This window comes from Phodopus roborovskii, unplaced genomic scaffold (genome assembly GCF_943737965.1).
Source record: "Phodopus roborovskii unplaced genomic scaffold, PHOROB, whole genome shotgun sequence".
Taxonomy (NCBI): Eukaryota; Metazoa; Chordata; class Mammalia; order Rodentia; family Cricetidae; genus Phodopus; species Phodopus roborovskii.
This window is the reverse complement of record NW_026126517.1, coordinates 41,340,532-41,357,561: the sequence shown is the minus strand read 5'-3', so window position 1 is coordinate 41,357,561 and position 17,030 is coordinate 41,340,532. Positions and strand designations below refer to the sequence as shown.

The 17,030-nt window shown below is 44.8% G+C and overlaps 1 protein-coding gene across 1 annotated transcript in view; it reads left to right on the top strand.

Moving 5' to 3' along the window:
- The first annotated feature begins 1,492 nt into the window (after positions 1 to 1,492).
- The window catches only part of Hacd3 (3-hydroxyacyl-CoA dehydratase 3), a 29,947-nt gene continuing 14,409 nt past the window's right edge, over positions 1,493 to 17,030 (top strand). The window contains exons 1-4 of the mRNA XM_051197769.1: positions 1,493 to 1,753; positions 13,325 to 13,367; positions 15,760 to 15,833; positions 16,641 to 16,805. Of these exons, the coding sequence (XP_051053726.1) occupies positions 1,667 to 1,753; positions 13,325 to 13,367; positions 15,760 to 15,833; positions 16,641 to 16,805 (369 nt within the window). The 5' untranslated portion in view covers positions 1,493 to 1,666. The remainder of the gene's footprint in view (positions 1,754 to 13,324; positions 13,368 to 15,759; positions 15,834 to 16,640; positions 16,806 to 17,030) is intronic.

The following is a 17,030-nucleotide window of genomic DNA, read 5'->3' as shown; positions in this document are numbered from 1 at the left end:
TGAATAAACTTTCTTGGCTCCTGTATGTCTGTGGGATGCAACCAAAGTACTTCTATGAAGCAAACAAAGAGTTGCCTAATCTAATCTTTGCACTTTTCTACCTCTCTCCTTCATTCCCCAGATCCCTCCACTTTTGCACCTGTACCCTCCCTGTGTTCCCACTGTCCTGCGCACATTGCTGATTCTGGCCATTTCTCCTCCCCTCCACACTTGGGCTCTCAAGGGTGTAACATCACATATCCACGGTTCTGGGTTCTGTTCTGACCTCCTACCTTTGTGAGTTCAGCACATTTGCATATTAACTTCTGTATGTTTTGTGTTATGCACTCACTGAGCTAAATGCTTCCTGGGAACACAGCTCAGCTGGGAAAGCAGCATTTCTGTGGCAACAGATGGAGGGCTGGGGAGATGACAGTTCAACAGGCAAAATGCTTGCCACACAAGCACTAGGACCTGAGCTTAATCCTCAGTACCTTTAAGACCCTGGCAAGGTGGATGCCGAGACAGGTAGATCCTTGGGACTAGCTAATGAGCCAGTCTAGCCTACTTGGCAAGCCCTGAATCAATGAGAGAGCCTGTCTCAAAAATGTGCAGCATGTAATCCCACCCTGGAAGCAGGAGGATCAAAAGTTTACAGCACTCCTCCTCTACAGAGTTTGGAAGAGAGTTTGGGTTAGAAGAGACCCTGCCTGAAAACAAAGACAACGTGGACATTCTTGAGAAATGTCACAGGGCTTGTCCTCTAGCCTACACATGTGTATTTGGATACACATACTCACACACAGGAGATGGGGGGTGGGGAATGTTTTCCATTATGTTTTTGTTGATTTTGGATGCAGATGAGACATTCAAGACATCCATTGGTGTTGTTTTTAGTTCAGGCTTTTTTCTCCCCCCACCCCCCCAGGTAGTCTTACTATGTAGCTCTAGGTACGAAGATCTGCCTACTTCTGACACCAAGCCTGGTCCCAGGCTTCCTGTTCACTGCCCAACAAACAGAATAGCCTTTTGTTATAAATAACTATATCAACTAGTAAGTAAAAGAAAGAAAAGAGGAAAGAAAGAAATCAGTTCCTTAGTCTTGCTAGCCACTTTCTGAGCGTTTAACAGCATCTTGTGACTAGTGGCCAGCAACACATCAAACATTGCTGACAAGTGTTTGTTTCATTAAGACCCAGGGGTCTGTACTGTCTGTGTGTGGCTTTGAAGCTCAGAGAGGGAGTGCACCTGTAATAACTTGGAAGGGTTTCCTGCACATAAGCCTCTTCCTACGCCGATCCGCCCTTTCATTTGTAGATTAGAGCCTCTCACTTTCACGCTCTTGTGTAAGGGCCTTTCCTGAAGGGCCTTAGGCGGTAAGCACAGAGCCACGAAGCCTCAGATCCCAAGGCCGCAGCGCCCGCCGCGGATCACGTGTCATGGCCTCTCGCGCCCCCCCCTTCAGTCCCGCCCCGCGCCCGCACCCTGGGCTCGCACCGCCTCCGCCCCTCCCCCGTCTTCACTGCGCAAGCGCGGGCCGCGAGCGTGGGGCATCTCGAGACAGCCAGGCTGCGGGCTGCGGAGCGTGGAGGTTTGCGGCCTGCGTTCGGCCAGCTCCAGCGGCTCACAGGTCAAAGTAACGAGGCGCAGCAAGCCGAGCCTCCCCGCTCCTCCGACTGCGTGGGCCATGGAGACTCAGGTGCTGACGCCGCACGTCTACTGGGCTCAGCGACACCGTGAGCTGTATCTGCGCGTGGAGCTGAGTGACGTGCAGGTAAAGGCCAGGCTGTGGGCTGCGCGCGGGATCGCGGCCCCTGGTACCCGCCGCCGGTCTTGGTTGTGTGCGCTCCTGCAGTGCGCCAGTGGGAGCCACGAGTGCGGTGTCCGGTCTCCTCCTGGGCTGCAGGTGCCGTCGGGGGTTCCGCGCGTGGCCCCGGCTTCCCCTTTGTTTCTGGCAGGCCCTCTCGGGAGCCGCAGCCAGGTCCTGGGGGCATGGCCGGCAGCTCGCGGGTTGTCCGAGGACCTCTGAGACATGGGATGAGCTCCGTGGGTCTGAGGTGCGGCGTGACAGTGGCCTCTTGGGCCGTGACTGGACGTCAGCACCGGCCTCTGAGGTCCATTCAGGGCGGCCCACTGACGTTCTCCAGGCCCGCCGCTGAGCTGTGGTGGGGGAGGCCAATCCCCCCAACCGTTCAGTGATGGAAATCTACACCCCTACCCCAAGGAAATGATTTCCATCTTGTAGGCTGTGACCTCAGCTTTGCGTAAAGAAATGGTCTTGTTACATTAAGCATAATTTTCATCTCATTTGCCTATTAATGCGAGCAGATCAAATCCCTGGGAACTTCCCTGTCTTTAACCAGATCATCCAGTATTCTGGTCTTCATGGAGCTAGTGGTTTGGGTCTGGAATGTTCTTTCTACAGTCATACTTAACCCTAGTCTCCTTGACATCCATGGTATTCTAACGTCCTTCCTTTCACCGACCGCCTCTTCTCAGAATTAGACACTTGTGTGGATTCATCAATCCAGCTGGCATATTTTCTTTCAGAGTCTAGGTACTGGGTGTTCAGTTGAGTCTAATCTTTGCTTCTGGAATGTAAATTGTTTTCCCTTGTAAGCGATGAATATTGACCAGAATGTCTGAGTAATCAGTAATATTACGTGGTGTGCCATTTAACGTGTTAAACCAACCTGAACTATGCTTTTCTATAATAGGATGAATAATTTTTCTCTTTGCCACAGGATTCTTTGCTAAAATAGAAAAAAATTTAATTTTAAAAAAATATATGTTTATTTTGGAGACAGTCTTGCTACATAGTTCTGGCTGACTTGGAACTCATGTAGACCAGGCTGGTCTTGAACTCAAAGAGATCCACTAGCCTCTGCCTCCTGAGTGCTGGGATTAAAGGCATTCGTCATGCATCACTATGTCCAGAGACACATGTTTGAAATATGTTAACAGTGAAATCTGTGAATGGATAGGAAAAGGTGAAATTTTCTTTTGGAGAACAAAGCCCCTCTTAAGAAATTTTGGGAAGAATAAGTTTCTCACCCCACATGGAGGTTTTATCTTCCTTCTGAGGCACCAATTAATTATTTCTTAAAACAGTCAATACTGTGTGCAAGATACTACAGATGTATGGAGATGAGTCAGACAAGCTCCATTTTTCCCAGGGCACAGGCAACTTTCCCAGGGTATTCCATCTACAAGGAAGCATATTACACAAACAGAAATGTCTACTCATGAGTATGTCTGTTGGTCGTGTTGTGGGTTGGTGTTGAAACAGGCCCCTGGCATTAGAGGAATTCGTTGCCTCTTTGATTGGGTTGGAGATGACTTCCAGAATGAGGTGGCTTGCTGTCTACTTGTTGCTGGGAGAACTTTCCGGAGAGCCCACCTGTAGATAAAGCCAAGTTCATTGTAACTATTCTCTTCAGATTCAGAGGGTGTTAAAACTGATTTTAGGATTTCAGCATTGGGAATGCAGATGGAAGAGGGAGCTCACTATAGCTTAGATGTTGTGGGCAGATCTGGAAAAAAAAAATGAGGGGAGATCAACACAAGAAGTAAACTCTTGAGAAATATCGTTCACTTGGGCCAACAGAGGACGGTGTCTGCTATTTTTTTGGTGGTGATGTGACCAAGTTTTTGTGTTTAGACAGTATTATGCATTAGGCTTTGCCTTACTTTGTTAAGGTTTCAGAGTATTCTTTTCAGAAGTTGTTATTCTGTGAGATAGTAATGTCCAGTAAGAGAATAGCCTGGTCTAGCTGTGGATTTAGTGGCTGTCAGGAGCAGCTTGTTTGTTTGTTTTCAGTTAATCTACTGAAGATGTGTTGAAATGAGCTCTAGCTCAGGGTTTGGCTCAAGATGAAGCAATTCATTTGCTCAGCATGGGCCATTTAAGGATACCCACTCTTGTTAGTCCTTAAGGTAGGTTCTGGGCTCTTGGGCAGCTAATACCTCTTTGCCTCTTACAGCATGTCCTACAGCTGATGAGTGAATTTCAAAGGGTTGAAAACTACATTCTAGTGTGTGTGCTGGGAGTGATCAGTTCTGCCCCTTCCCTCCTAGGACATAGTATCACAGTCCAGTTGTCACAGCAGTCTCTGGAATTGCAGAGTTTGTGACTGTTTAGAACCCACTGCTTTTGTTTTTGTTTGTTTGTTTGTTTTCCAGACACAGTTTCTCTGTGTAACAGCCCTGGCTGTCCTGGAACTAACTGTAGACCAGGCTGGCCTCCAACTCACTGAGATCTGCTTGCCTCTGCCTCCAGAGTGCTGGGATTAAAGGTGAGCACCACCACCATCTGGTTTAGAACCCAGTGCTTTTGTGTACAGTGACATTGTGCTTGAGTAGAGTGGTGGCAAAGAGGCAACAGGGGAATAGTGACTTCAGAATAGTGCTTCAGTTGAAGGGCAGCATTAATGGGCAGGTCTGTCTCCCCACCAGAGTTGTTAAAGCATGTGTTTATTTAACAAGGTTTCAGTTGTATGTGGACAGAATACATAGCTCAGTTTGAAAGACACCATTTTTGTCAGTGTCTGATGAGAAATCATTGAAAGTGTGAGATTAGGCCCCTTCCATTTGCTAGCCTCATTCTCTTCTTTTGCATAAGTGTGAATAATATCTAATTCACAGGGAGGGCCCTTGTGATGTTTGAATTGGGTTTAAAAGTGATTTGTAACCAGGGCCATGGTGGTGCACACCTTTATTCCCAGCATGGGGGAGGCAGAGGCAGGTGGATCTCTGTGAGTTCAAGGCCAGTCTTGTTTACAAATTGAGTTCCAGGACAGCCAGAGCTGTTACACAGAAAAACCCTGTCTTGAAAAATTAAAAACCAAAAAAGAAAAAAAAGAAGTAATTTGTAAGTCCTATTGTGCCACCCAAGCAGGTGAGGTTATATGATTGTGGTACTAATCTTAAACAGACACATAGAGCAGTAAAGCAGAATGTCATCTATTAGCAGACCAGTCCACATATGAAACCTCATCTTGTGGTCAAGATGGCTTTACACATTACTTGGAAAAGAATGAACCATTCAGAAAATTGGATTAGGAGAACTATTAATCCAAATGGGAAAAAGATTCCTATCTGTGTCATTCATAAAAATTATCTTCAAGTGGGTTAATGAACTGTGTAAAGTGCAGCTGCTGAAGAGAACCAGGGAGATTGTAGTATTAGACACGGAAGACCATCCTAAGAAAGAAAACATGTAAACCCTGAAGGAAAAGCTTGGTGAGTAAGGAGATACTTGCTGAAAATACCCTGGCAAATGACGAGCATCTTGTCTAAAGAGCAGAGTAAGAAAACAGATGTATTCTCTAGCAGAAAAAAGAGCAGATAATAAAAGCAGGTTAAAGAATGGCCAGGAACCCTGAAGTGATGCCTAATTTCAGTAATAATCAGGGGCTGTATGATGGGATGGTATTTTTTTCACATGAGATTGGAAAATACAGAAAGTATCTGACATTAGCAGCTGATGCTGTGAATGTTTGGGAGAGAGACATTAAACATTTTTGAGGGAGGGGATGGCTCTGGTGGCACACACCTTTAATTCCAGAATTTGGGGGGGCAGAGGCAGGTGCATATCTGTGAGTCTGAGGTCAGCCTTGCCCACATAGCAAGTTCCAGTTTAGCTAGAGCTACATAGTGAGACCTTGTCTCAAATTAAGAGGAAAAAAAATGTGTGTGTGTATGTGTGTGTGTGTGTAAGTTTGAGACACAGTACACATTTGGAGATCAGAGGACAACTTGCATAGTCAGCTCTCTCCTTCAATCATTTGGGTCTACGGGCCCAAACTTGTGCAATCAGACTTGGCTGAAAGCTTCTTTGCTCACTGAGATTTTATTCTGGCCAAAATGAGACACTTTTTTGTTGTTTTGCCGGCCCTCAGTGAGTCATTTCTAATATAGTTAGTGTGAATATTAATTGATAAAAATAAATTTGGCAATGTCTGGGTCTGGTTGGGTTGAAGATGTAGTTAAGTAATTACAACTGCACCAGTGTCTGTTTTGTTTCTTTTTAATCCACAAATAAAGCAGAATGCCAATGGATATTAGTTATGGATGGCAATGTCTGTTATAATTTTCAGTGTTTGGTTAATTGCTTGAAATATTTCACAGTAAAATTCAGAAACTCTAAACTGCTCATAATTTCAAAACAAAGTGGCAAACTTGGTCATTTGATTGATTCGGGTACAAGGAGGCTATGTACTAGGTATTTGGTGGAAACAGGTGATATAAATGTGGTATCTTCAGGTTGAGGTGAATGGACAGGGTACAGCTTACAAAGTAAAACTTTGGATAAGTGCTATGGAGAAAATACAGAATGCTGAAATTTTTAAATAAAGCAGTCAGGGAAGGCTTCATGGAGGAAATGATGTTTGAGCCAAGAAAAATTGGGAGGATAAAATTAGTTATGCAGGAGGCATGGAATAGGACCGGGTTCGTAGCTCAGAGGAAGAGTGTTCTTTGAATGCTTGCAAAGCCATGGGGTTGATTCCCCCTTGTCATGCATAAAAGTAGATAAATCAGTACAACCTGGGGGGGGGGTGGGGAGGAAGAAGACAGAGGTACAACAGCCTAACAAATGCACAGACTTAAAGACAGGCCTAGGACTTGGAGGGTTCTGGGGGAACAGAAAGGACATTAGTATGTGTGGGGTGTTGTAAGGAAAAGAGGGAAAGGGGATTGGAAGGTTTAAAAATGTAGGTCATGTAAAGTCTTGTTGTCATGGCAAGGAACTTGAATTTCTTTGTGAGAGCAATGGGAACTATTGAAGAGTTTTGAGCAGAAGGTTGACTCCCTCAGATCTGTATTTTGAAAATTACTCAGGGGCTTGCTGGTACCATACAGCAAGGGCCTATGTTTGCATCCAGCACTTTGTGTGTGTGTGTGTGTGTTTGTGTGTGTGTGTGTGTGTGTGTGTGTGTGTGTGTGTGTGTGTGTGTGTGTGTGTTTGTGTGTGTGTGTGTGTGTGTGTGTGTGTGTGTGTGTGTTGGGAGCTCTTTGCATCTGCCATATGGATTATAATGGGATAGATATGAAGTTACAAGGACATTCTCCTTCTTTTACACAGGGTGACATGACATGTAAACCAGGCTAGCCTTGGACTGGCTCCATAGCTGAGGATGACCTATCTTGTGCTTCTTTGCCTCTTGGAACTGGTGGTGGGATGTAAGCTTAGAAGGAAGAACCTGAAGAAGCTTGTAATTCACGAGGACTACTGTAGCCTCAGCAGTCAAGGAACAGCTCAAGGAGATAACACCTGAGCAGAAACCTTTATGTTAAAAAGGAGCATTGGTGACACACACCTTTAGTCCCAGCACTCGGCAGGCAGAGGCAGACAGAGGCAGGTGAATCTTTGTGAGTTTGAGACCAGCCTGGTCTACAGAGCTAGTTCTAGGACAGGCTCCAAAGCTATACAGACAGAGAAACCCTGTCTACAAACAAACAAACAAACAAACAAACAGCCATACAAGACCCAGCACTTGGGGAGCAGAGGCAGGTGGATCTAAGTTTGAGGTCTATAAAGGGAATTCCAGGACAGTCAGGGCTTCATAGAGAACCCCTGTCTCAAAATAACCCCCCCCAAAACAAACAAAACAAAAACCAAACAAACAAGCAAACAAAAACTTGTACAAGGAGGCTGGAGGCTTAGTGGTTAAGGGCACTGACTGCTTTTATAGAGGACTCAGGCTAAATTCCCAGCACTGACATGGTGGCTGTCCTAGTTAGAGTTACTATTTAGCTCACACTTCAGCATTGCTGCTTATTACTGAAGGAAGTCAGGACAGGAACTCAACCAGGGCAGGATACGGTAGGTAGGAACTGATGCAGAGGCCACCGAGGAGTACTGCTCACTGACTTGCTCCACCCAGGTTTCTTAGCCTGCTTTCTTATAGAATCCAGGACCACTAGCCCAGGGATGGCACCATCCACAATGGGCTGGGCCCTCCCCATCAATCAATCAAGAAAATGCCTTACAGCTGATCTGATGGAGGCATTTTTCCCAGTTGAGGCTCCCTCCTCTCAGATAATTCTAGCGTGTGTCAAGTTGACATAAAATTAGCCTGCACTGCAGCTCACAAATTGTGATTTCAGTTCCAAGTTCAGTACCATGTCTACTTCTGGCCTTTGCAGACATTAGAAATGAACATCGTGCATATGCACATACATGCAGGCAAAACACACATACACATAAGTTTTTTCTTTGCTTTTGGTTTTATTGAGACAGGGTTACTCTGTGTAGCCTTAACTATCCTGGAACCCACCAGGCTGGCCTCGAATTTAGAGATCCACCTGTATCAGCCTCCCAAATGCTGGATTAAAGGTGTAAACCACCACTGCCCAGCAAATTTTTAAAATAAGAAGCCATGCAAGGACTGGGGATGTCATACAGTGGTAAAGTACCTGCCCAGCATATTCAAGGTCCTGGGTTCTATTCCTGGCACTGAAAAAAAAAATGACCCTTGTGACATTGTAGGATTACTACACAGAGAGTTGTAGAGTTATTGGTAAATCTTTCCATGGAAAGCAGTAGCTGGTAAAAAATTCAGGACACCTTCTCAAGATGTGGAAGTAAATCTGGAGAGCCTGGACCAAGTCATTTTGGGTGTTCATGTCTCAGATTCCACCTGTATGGGTCCTCACCTCTGTGACTTCCTGCAGAATTGCTTTCTTGTTGCAGCTTCAGGCCTGCTACCTTAACTCTTCTACACAGGTTCTCATCACACACAGGCAAAACTAAATATCAGTGATGTGAGAAGAGAAGCCCTTTGTGTAAAGGCTCACTTAGTAGAGAGCTCATGAGCTGTCTGTGCTGTGTCAGAGGTTATGAAAATAGGTGTGTTGCTTTGCTTTCACTTCCTTGAGAGGGCTTAGGGATTTAGAGCCAAATAACAGGTCTCTGCTGTCAGCAAGGCAAGTCTAGAGGATCAGAGAAGCTACTAAACAATAACTCAAAAATGTGTTGGAACAAAGGTGAATGCTGGAGAGAAGCTGTTGGAGGTGAGGGGAAGAGAGGCATGAAAACCAATGTCCTGCAGGCATGGACACTTAGCTGTTTTAAGAGGAAGAAGCCAGGCAGTAGGGGCACACACCTTTAATCTCAGCACCTAGGAGTTAGAGGCAGGCGGATCTCTTCGAGCTGGAGGCCATCCTGATCTACAGAATGAGTTCCAGGACAGCAAAGGCTCCACAGAGAAACCCTGTCTCATAAAACCGAAAGAGGAGGGAGAGAGCAGTGAGGTTGTGAGCGCTGACTAACGTCAGCGCTCTGTGTATGACCTTCCAGCTAGTTCTCAGAATAATCTTGTTAAACTTTCCCTCCCTCCAGTGTGTGTGTGTGTGTGTGTGTGTGTGTGTGTGTGTGTGTGTGTGTGTGTGTGTGTGCAGGGCACATGTTTGGAGGCCAGGAGATAACCCAAGGAGTTGGTTTTCTCCTTGTACCATGTGGGCTCTAGGGATGAAACTCAGATCTTGGCTGTTAAGTACCCTTACTATAGCCCATGAGAAGTCTTTTTTTCTTTTTCTTTTTTCTGAGACTGGGTTTTTCTTTTTAGTCCTGGCTGTCCAGGAACTTGGTCTCTAGACTAGGCTGGCCTCAAACTCACAGAGATCAGCCTGCTTCCACCTCCTGAGTGCTGGGATTAAAGACTTGCACCACTACACCCAAGTATTCTTTACTATTTTAAAAATTAGAATGGTTGAAGGGTTGTGGATTTGAAGGTGAAAGAGAGAGGCAAATAAAAGTGATCAAAGTAGGTTATGAACCAAGATCTAGCTGATCTTTTGCTACTTTCTCTACCCATGTGTCTCTCATAAGCAAAGGCTTATTCATTTTTTTAGTGCACAAGGGCTGCCTTGTGAAAATTGGCCTTTCTGTTAAAAACAAAATAATCAAAAATATCAAAAACTCTTTGGGGCCAACATGGTCTACATAGCAAGTTCTAGACCACTCAAGGCTCAGTGATGAGACCCTGTGTGTGTGTGTGTGTGTGTGTGTGTGTGTGTGTGTGTGTGTGTTGGTAGTGGTGGTGGTGGTGGTGAACAACAACAAAATTCAAGAAGTCAGTAAATAAGTAGAAGTGGAATTGGAAACTCAGATAAACTCAGATATATATGGCTTTTGCCTTGAGTATGTTTGTATAGCTAAGTGAACTTGAACTTACATGATGGCAGCCCAACAAGGTGCAGGGCATTAGACTTTAAGATCAGAATGTAAAATCTCCCAGAGGCATGGAATGTACTTTCTCCCCTATAAACTGTCCTTTATATTAAAACTGAAGATCCATCAAAATTGTGACATGCCATGGAAGTCTTTCAGTCAGGCTAACTAGAAGTAAACTCACTTTACTTTCCTATCTCCCCAGTTGCCTGAACAGTGAGTAAAGTAGAAGAGAAGTTCTTGAGGAGTTAAAACTTGGCTTATAAAAGGTGATACAGCCCAGATTCACACAGTAAGGCCATCAGGAACATTTTATAACTTATGTTCAAGTAGTCTCAGTAGAGTTCTTCCATCCCTGGAAGAAGTAAGTGCAACAGGGGGTGGTGGCACACATCTTTAATCCCAGCATTTGGGAGACAGAGGCAATCTGATCTCTGTGAGATTGAGGCCAGCTTGATCTTCCAGGACAGCCAGGCCTACATAGACAAATCCTGTCTCAACAAATCAACCACCCACCCAGTCAATAGAGCAGCTCTGCCTAGCTCCTCTGTAGTGTAGCTATGCTGATATCATTTAAAAACCTTTAGGCAAATGTATCAGCTCATGATACAGGTTTCAGTGTACCAGGTAGCTACAACAATATTAAAGTTACATGCACCCAGTAACAGCCTTCTTATATGTAAGTTACATGCTCTAAAATTATTACTGTTACAGAGTCTCCTTTTCTCTCTCTTTCTCTTCCTGTTTTGAATTTTGAATCTGTTTCTGACACAAGCCTTTTAAATTATTATTTATTTGTTTTTTTTGAAATAGGGTTTCACTATGTAGTTGTAGTCCTGGCTGTCCTGGAATTCACTCTGTAGATCACCCAGGCTGGCCTCATACTCCCAGAGATCCACCTGTCTGTGCTTCCTGAGTGCTGGGATTAAAGGTGTGTGCCACCATACCTGGCTATATATGGTTTATGGTGTTTTCTCAGTGTGTATGTCTATGTACCACATGCATACATAGTTCTTGAGGAGGCCAGAAGAGGGTATCAGATCCCCTGGGACTGGAGTTATAGATGGTTGTGAATCACCATGTGAGTGCTGGGGATTGAACCAGGGTCCTCTGGAAGAGCTAGTGCTCCTAACTGCTGAGCCAATTCTCCAAGCCCTGTATAAGACTTTTGTAAACTGAAAGATACTCTTTTATGACCATCATCTTTGGAGAGGTTGAACAGTATGCTGCTGGGCAGGACCTGCTCTATTTTGGCTGAGTTAGCACCTGAAACTTCTGGCTCACAAACATGTTTAGTCACCTACTTAGCTTGGGTATGGCCTGGTATGTCAGCCTTGCTTAGACATATCTGTCTGCCTGAGGAGAAGAAATGAGGCCACCTAAGACTCTTTTGGTTCCCCCCAACCCAAGGGAATTTGGGAATGTGGAACATAAGGAAAGACTTAGTAGAAAAGTTACCTTTTAGGCATCCCAGAACTATATAGCCTCCCATGATAATATTTACATAGAAACCTGGGCTTGGGAATATAGCTCAGTAGTAGAGCACCCCCCATCCAGCATGCACTGTGCTCTGAGTTTGGTCTCTATCACTGAAAAATTCAAATAAAACAAAAAGTGCAAAGCATGCCTGATTCTCTTACTAATGACCCCCATACTCATACCCCAGAAATGTAGCCCCCCAACTTTTCAGTGGTTTGCATGAGAATGCAGTCATCCTTGCCATATTTAATGGAAGAGGTTACACATTTAGTCCAGTTTTTTTCTGGGATAAATATTTCTTTTCTCTCCTTCTCTGTTTTGGAAACACAATACCAGAAGATGAGGGTCCCAATCCCCAACACAGTTCCTACAAGTGAATTCTTGGGAGTGGGTCTGAAATTAGGATAGAGGTTGTTGTTGGTCTTGCATAATTGCAACAAGTCAAGGCAGGGTCATCATGTGTCCTCCGTATTTGGGGTATGTGTACTGAGCAGATACTCTGGTGTAAGCTGGGATCTTACGCTCCACTGTTGAGCTTGTGCCTTCAGATTTTCTGGAGATGTGGAGTACTGGGTACTGAGGGTAGTTGGAAGAGTGGTCAGGGCACAGGAATGCACTCAGGAAGTTGTATCTTGGTGTCCTGGTGCATAACTGCCTGTAGTCCAGTCTTGGATGAGGTTCTTTAGTTCTGTCTGTCCTCCCATCTCAGAGATTGCCCAGACTCTAGCCCCGCTGTGTGAAGTCTTTACTTCTACCCAGGAGGTCAAACCACTAAGGTTTGACATTCACTCAGCTTTCACTGCCCCCTTTTTCTTGCTGCTCTTTGTTCTGCACAAAGCATGCAGGTGCCCATTGATCTGGTGCCCGCTCTCCAGGCTCCTCTTTGCCTTGGTGGTTTTCTTTTATGAGTGACAGTGTACAAATAGCTGAGAATCGAGTAGAAAAGTAGATGTATCAGTTATGATACTTGGACAGAACCACCTCTCACATAGCCACCTTGAATTGTTGGTAGGAGATGGGCTTTTTTATCCACTGGAAAAAAGCTTTAGTTTTACTTTAGAAGGTGTTCATTAAGCACTTTCTGAGGGTAAATGAGAAACTGGAACATTTTGAGCCTGATCCTCTTTTGCAGTTGGAAGCTGAGGGAATGTGGAGCCTGAGGCTGTTAGAACCACAACAGTGTGTTTCGTGTTGACTCTGTTGTGAGCCCAGCCCTGTTGCAATTGTCTTCTTTGTTTCGATACAAGGCTCCCCACCTTGGTGAAAGTGTTCCCAACCACCCTGCTCCCATTGTGTTTGTTCTCTTCTCAACTCAAATAACCCTTAACTGCAGGTCCATTCTCTCAGTCTTGTTCTTTCTCACAGGAAGTGACTCATCTGTTCCACTGGATCAGTGATGCAGCCTCATAGTCTGTCTGTTCCCCCATCTACCTCACATAGCCCCTTGCCTGCCTAGCCATCATCATAATGGACTGATTCATAGTCTGATCATTCTGCAGAGTTAGAGCTTTTCAGAGTCCTTGGAGGAGGCTGCAGACCCAGAAACCTGCAGAGATGTGAACAGATTCCCTCACTCTTAATGGGGAGACACAGAGTAGGAGGCCAGTCTCTAGGAAGAGGGGAGGAAGTCCCTGCTTTATCATAATTTCTCCACATTAAAATGTCTCTTGTGTTGCTGGTCTCTTTTCACAGAACCCTGCCATCAGCATCACGGAAAATGTGCTGCATTTCAAAGGTTAGTACTTTAGACTTTAGACCTCGGTATAAGTCACAAGGCATGGTGGTCGTTCTTCTAAAATTAAAAAAAAATGATTATTTTATCTCTCTATGATTTATTTATTTTGTTTTTGAAACAGGCTCTCTATGTAGATCAGGCTGGCTTTAAACTCAAGAGATCTGCTGCCTACCTCTGCCTCCAGAGTGCTGAGATTAAAGGCATGTGTCACCGCACTTTGCAGACACATTTATATTTTTAAAATTGTGTGTATATGTGTATGTTTCACCATGTAGGCCAGATGAGTGTGCCAAATCCCCTGGAACTGGAGTTACATATGGTTGTGAACAGACATGTGGATGCTTAGAACTGAACACTGTTCCTCTGCAAGAGAAGCAAACGCTATTTATAATTGCTAAGCTGTTTCCCCAGCCCCAGTATTTGTTTTTAAAAATCAGAGGATTTGGACCATCTAGCTGGCTCCTTTATAATCAAGTACTGCCACACATCAGTGATTGCATCTGTGACCCAAGCTGAAATAGAACCATTGACACAGTGCACAGACACACAAGTAGGCAACACTCATAGAATAAGTATTTAAACTTTCAGCTTACTTGGAAAAAAAAAGACAGACAACTTATTTATTACATGTGTGCTGAGTAATGTGGGGATCAATCCCAGGTCCTCCCACATCCTAAGCATGTACCCTGCCACTGAATGGTGCCCTCAGCCCAATAGAACATGTCTTTTCATTTCTTTTTGAGGCATGGTCTTGCTATTTAGTTCAGAATAGCCTTGAACTCTAGATCTTCTTGTCCCCAGACTCCTGGGTGCTGAATTATAGGCCTGAAAATTTCTTGCTGTTCTGATGGTCTCTGTTTCTAAGGATCTAGCCCATGTTTTCTCTATAGCTCTTGAGCAGGCTTCCTGTTGTCCCCAAAGATAATGGGCCTGTGTTCATTGTGTCCATGGGCAGCCAGTGGATGGGTCTCCTTACTTTCTTGCCATTCTAGTTTTCCAGAGTTGTTATTATTATTATTATTTTAAAGATGGCATCTCATGTAGCCTAGGCTGGTTACAAACTTGCTATGTAGTTGAGGATGAATATGAACTTCTGATCCTACTGTCTACCTCTTAAGTGATGTCACTACATATATGAGCCTCCATGCCTGGCTTCCTAGGGTTATTGGAAAATGGAATTTCCATTTTTACCTGCAATTTTACCCACCCACTTTCACAAAGCCAGTCTGGCTTTGTTCTGTTTTTTTTTTTTTTTTTTTTTTTTTTTTCAACAGGCTTTAGGGTTCAGTCTATGAGTTGTTCTTCTTTAAGAAATGTATGGTCTCAGAGTGTAATAGCCACTCACCAAATACGAGGCAGTTGTACTGAAATGGCCTGAGAAGGGAAGAGAAACTTGGAGGGAAGCAAGTAGAGAGCAGAAGGGGAGGGATGTCCCATGGGAGTCCTGGTCTATCTGTCACTGGCTCCTGCTTCATCATGTCCTGGCTCAGGGATGGAGTGGCCACCTCAGGGACTGTGTCCCCTCAGTTCTGCCCATCCTTTGCCCTGTTGCATTTGGGACTGCTAAAGGGCAGGCAGCTTCTGCTTTTATTTTATTATTTTATTTTATTTATTTTATTTAGTTGGTTTTTTAGATTAGCCATCTTTGAGATAGCTTAGCATTTCCACGTATCTGTAATTCTCTCATTCATCTTTCTCTCCCGCCTCTCCCAGTCTCTGCCGGTCTTTCTGCTTCTCCCTCCCTTCCCCTCTCTCTGATTTTGTCTTTGTCTCTGTCCTGGGGCTTGAACCTAGGGCCTGGTGCATGCTGGCATATACCCATGGACTCCGTATCCAAGTCCTGCAGCCTGCCTTGACACGGTCAGCTGGCACACACACCTGATTTCTCTAGCTTTTTCCTTCTTTCCTCCTTCTCTTTTTTTCCCCCCTGTTATTATACTAGGTGTTCTCAGACTGTATTAAGGTAGCATAAATAGTCCAAAACAGACCACAAGTAAACATACAGAATGCAAGTTTGCCTGTGGTTTGGCTTAACCATCTGTGGAGTTGCTCCATCCTCATGTTTCCATGATTCCATACTTTTGATGGAACCGTTGACTTTTACCTTTACTTTTACCTTTTTTTTTTTTTAATTTTGTGGCACTGGTGTTTGTTTGTCTTCATGTATGTTTGGGTGAGGATTTCAGGTCTTGGAGTTACAGACAGTTGTGAGCTGCCATGTGAGTGTTGGGAATTGAACACTGGTCCTCTGGAAGAGCAGTCAGTGAGTGCTCTTAACAACTGAGCCATCTCTCCAGCTCTTTGTCTTCTTTTTCTAAGCAATGTAGCAGGTTGATTTTTGGGTGGCTTTGTTCTGCTCAAATTCACAAACTCCACATTCTTTTCTTTGCAGCCCAGGGACATGGTGCCAAAGGAGACAATGTCTATGAATTTCACCTGGAGTTCTTAGACCTTGTGAAGCCAGAGGTATGCTTTCTGTTTTCTAATAGCCTTTCCATTTAGGAAATACATGCTAGTGTTAGTGAGACAAAGGGCAGGTTCTGAGGAGGAAGAGCAAAGGGGAGCGATACCATTCTATTTGGTTTTAGCTACAGAGGAATGGGAATTCGGGGAATGGGAGGGTGGGCTGGGCGGCATCTGGTTTGGGCCATTATTTGTGATGTGAACTTGCATTTTTTCTCATGTGTTAGAGGAAGGCTCAGTTGAAATCTCTACATCCTTCCCAGTTCTGGTGTTCTCTTATTTAGTGATGGAGAGTAGGATGACAGATGGCTGAAGCTCTCACCATGAATGAGGCTCTCATGAGACTCAGTCACTCTGCAGTAAGAATGAAGTAGCAGAAAGGATGAAGGTAGCTGTTCTTGGAAGAAAATGCTGGGAGTATAAAAGCAGTTTCCTTCTTTTAGCCTCAGAAAACTGATGATTCTGGATTCAGATTTCTTCTTGGGGGCTTGAGTTCATGAATCTCCTTGTGCAGGGGCTTTTTCTGAAAGAGCTCAAGTAGTCAGCCCTGGCATAGGGCCTGAGAACATGTCATGGGCCTGCCATGGAGACAGAGAAGCTAGAACAGAATCAGAAAAAGACACTGGTGCTCTTACCAGCTGTTCCTTGTAGCAGCCCTTGGACTCGAATACTCCCCATGTATCAAGACCCTGCAGAAGCAGAGCAGGAAGAGGGGGAAGCAGCTTCTCCATGGAACCACACCGATATGGTGCAGTCAGTGCATGGAAAAGGAGTTCTCACGCTTTCACCTTTTCTCACCTTCTCTTCTAGCCAGTGTACAGGCTGACCCAGAGGCAGGTGAACATCACAGTCCAGAAGAAGGTGAGTCAGTGGTGGGAGAGGCTCACCAAGCAGGAGAAACGCCCACTGTTTTTGGCCCCTGACTTTGATCGCTGGCTGGATGAATCTGATGCAGAAATGGAGCTGAGAGCCAAGGTGAGTAAGCATGCTAAGCCCTCATTTCTGAAGATGGAACTCATGAGGGTTTACACACTGACTTGGAGGCCTGGCAGCATGATTGTAGAGAACTCATCATGTAAGTGTGGTAGGCTGCTTCACTTAGGGTTTATATGGTGTTCACCCCAGAGCCAGGCTAAGGTGATGGTTTCTGTGGGGAGAGGTGAAATACCATTCTTATCACTGGCAAAGACACACAGAGTA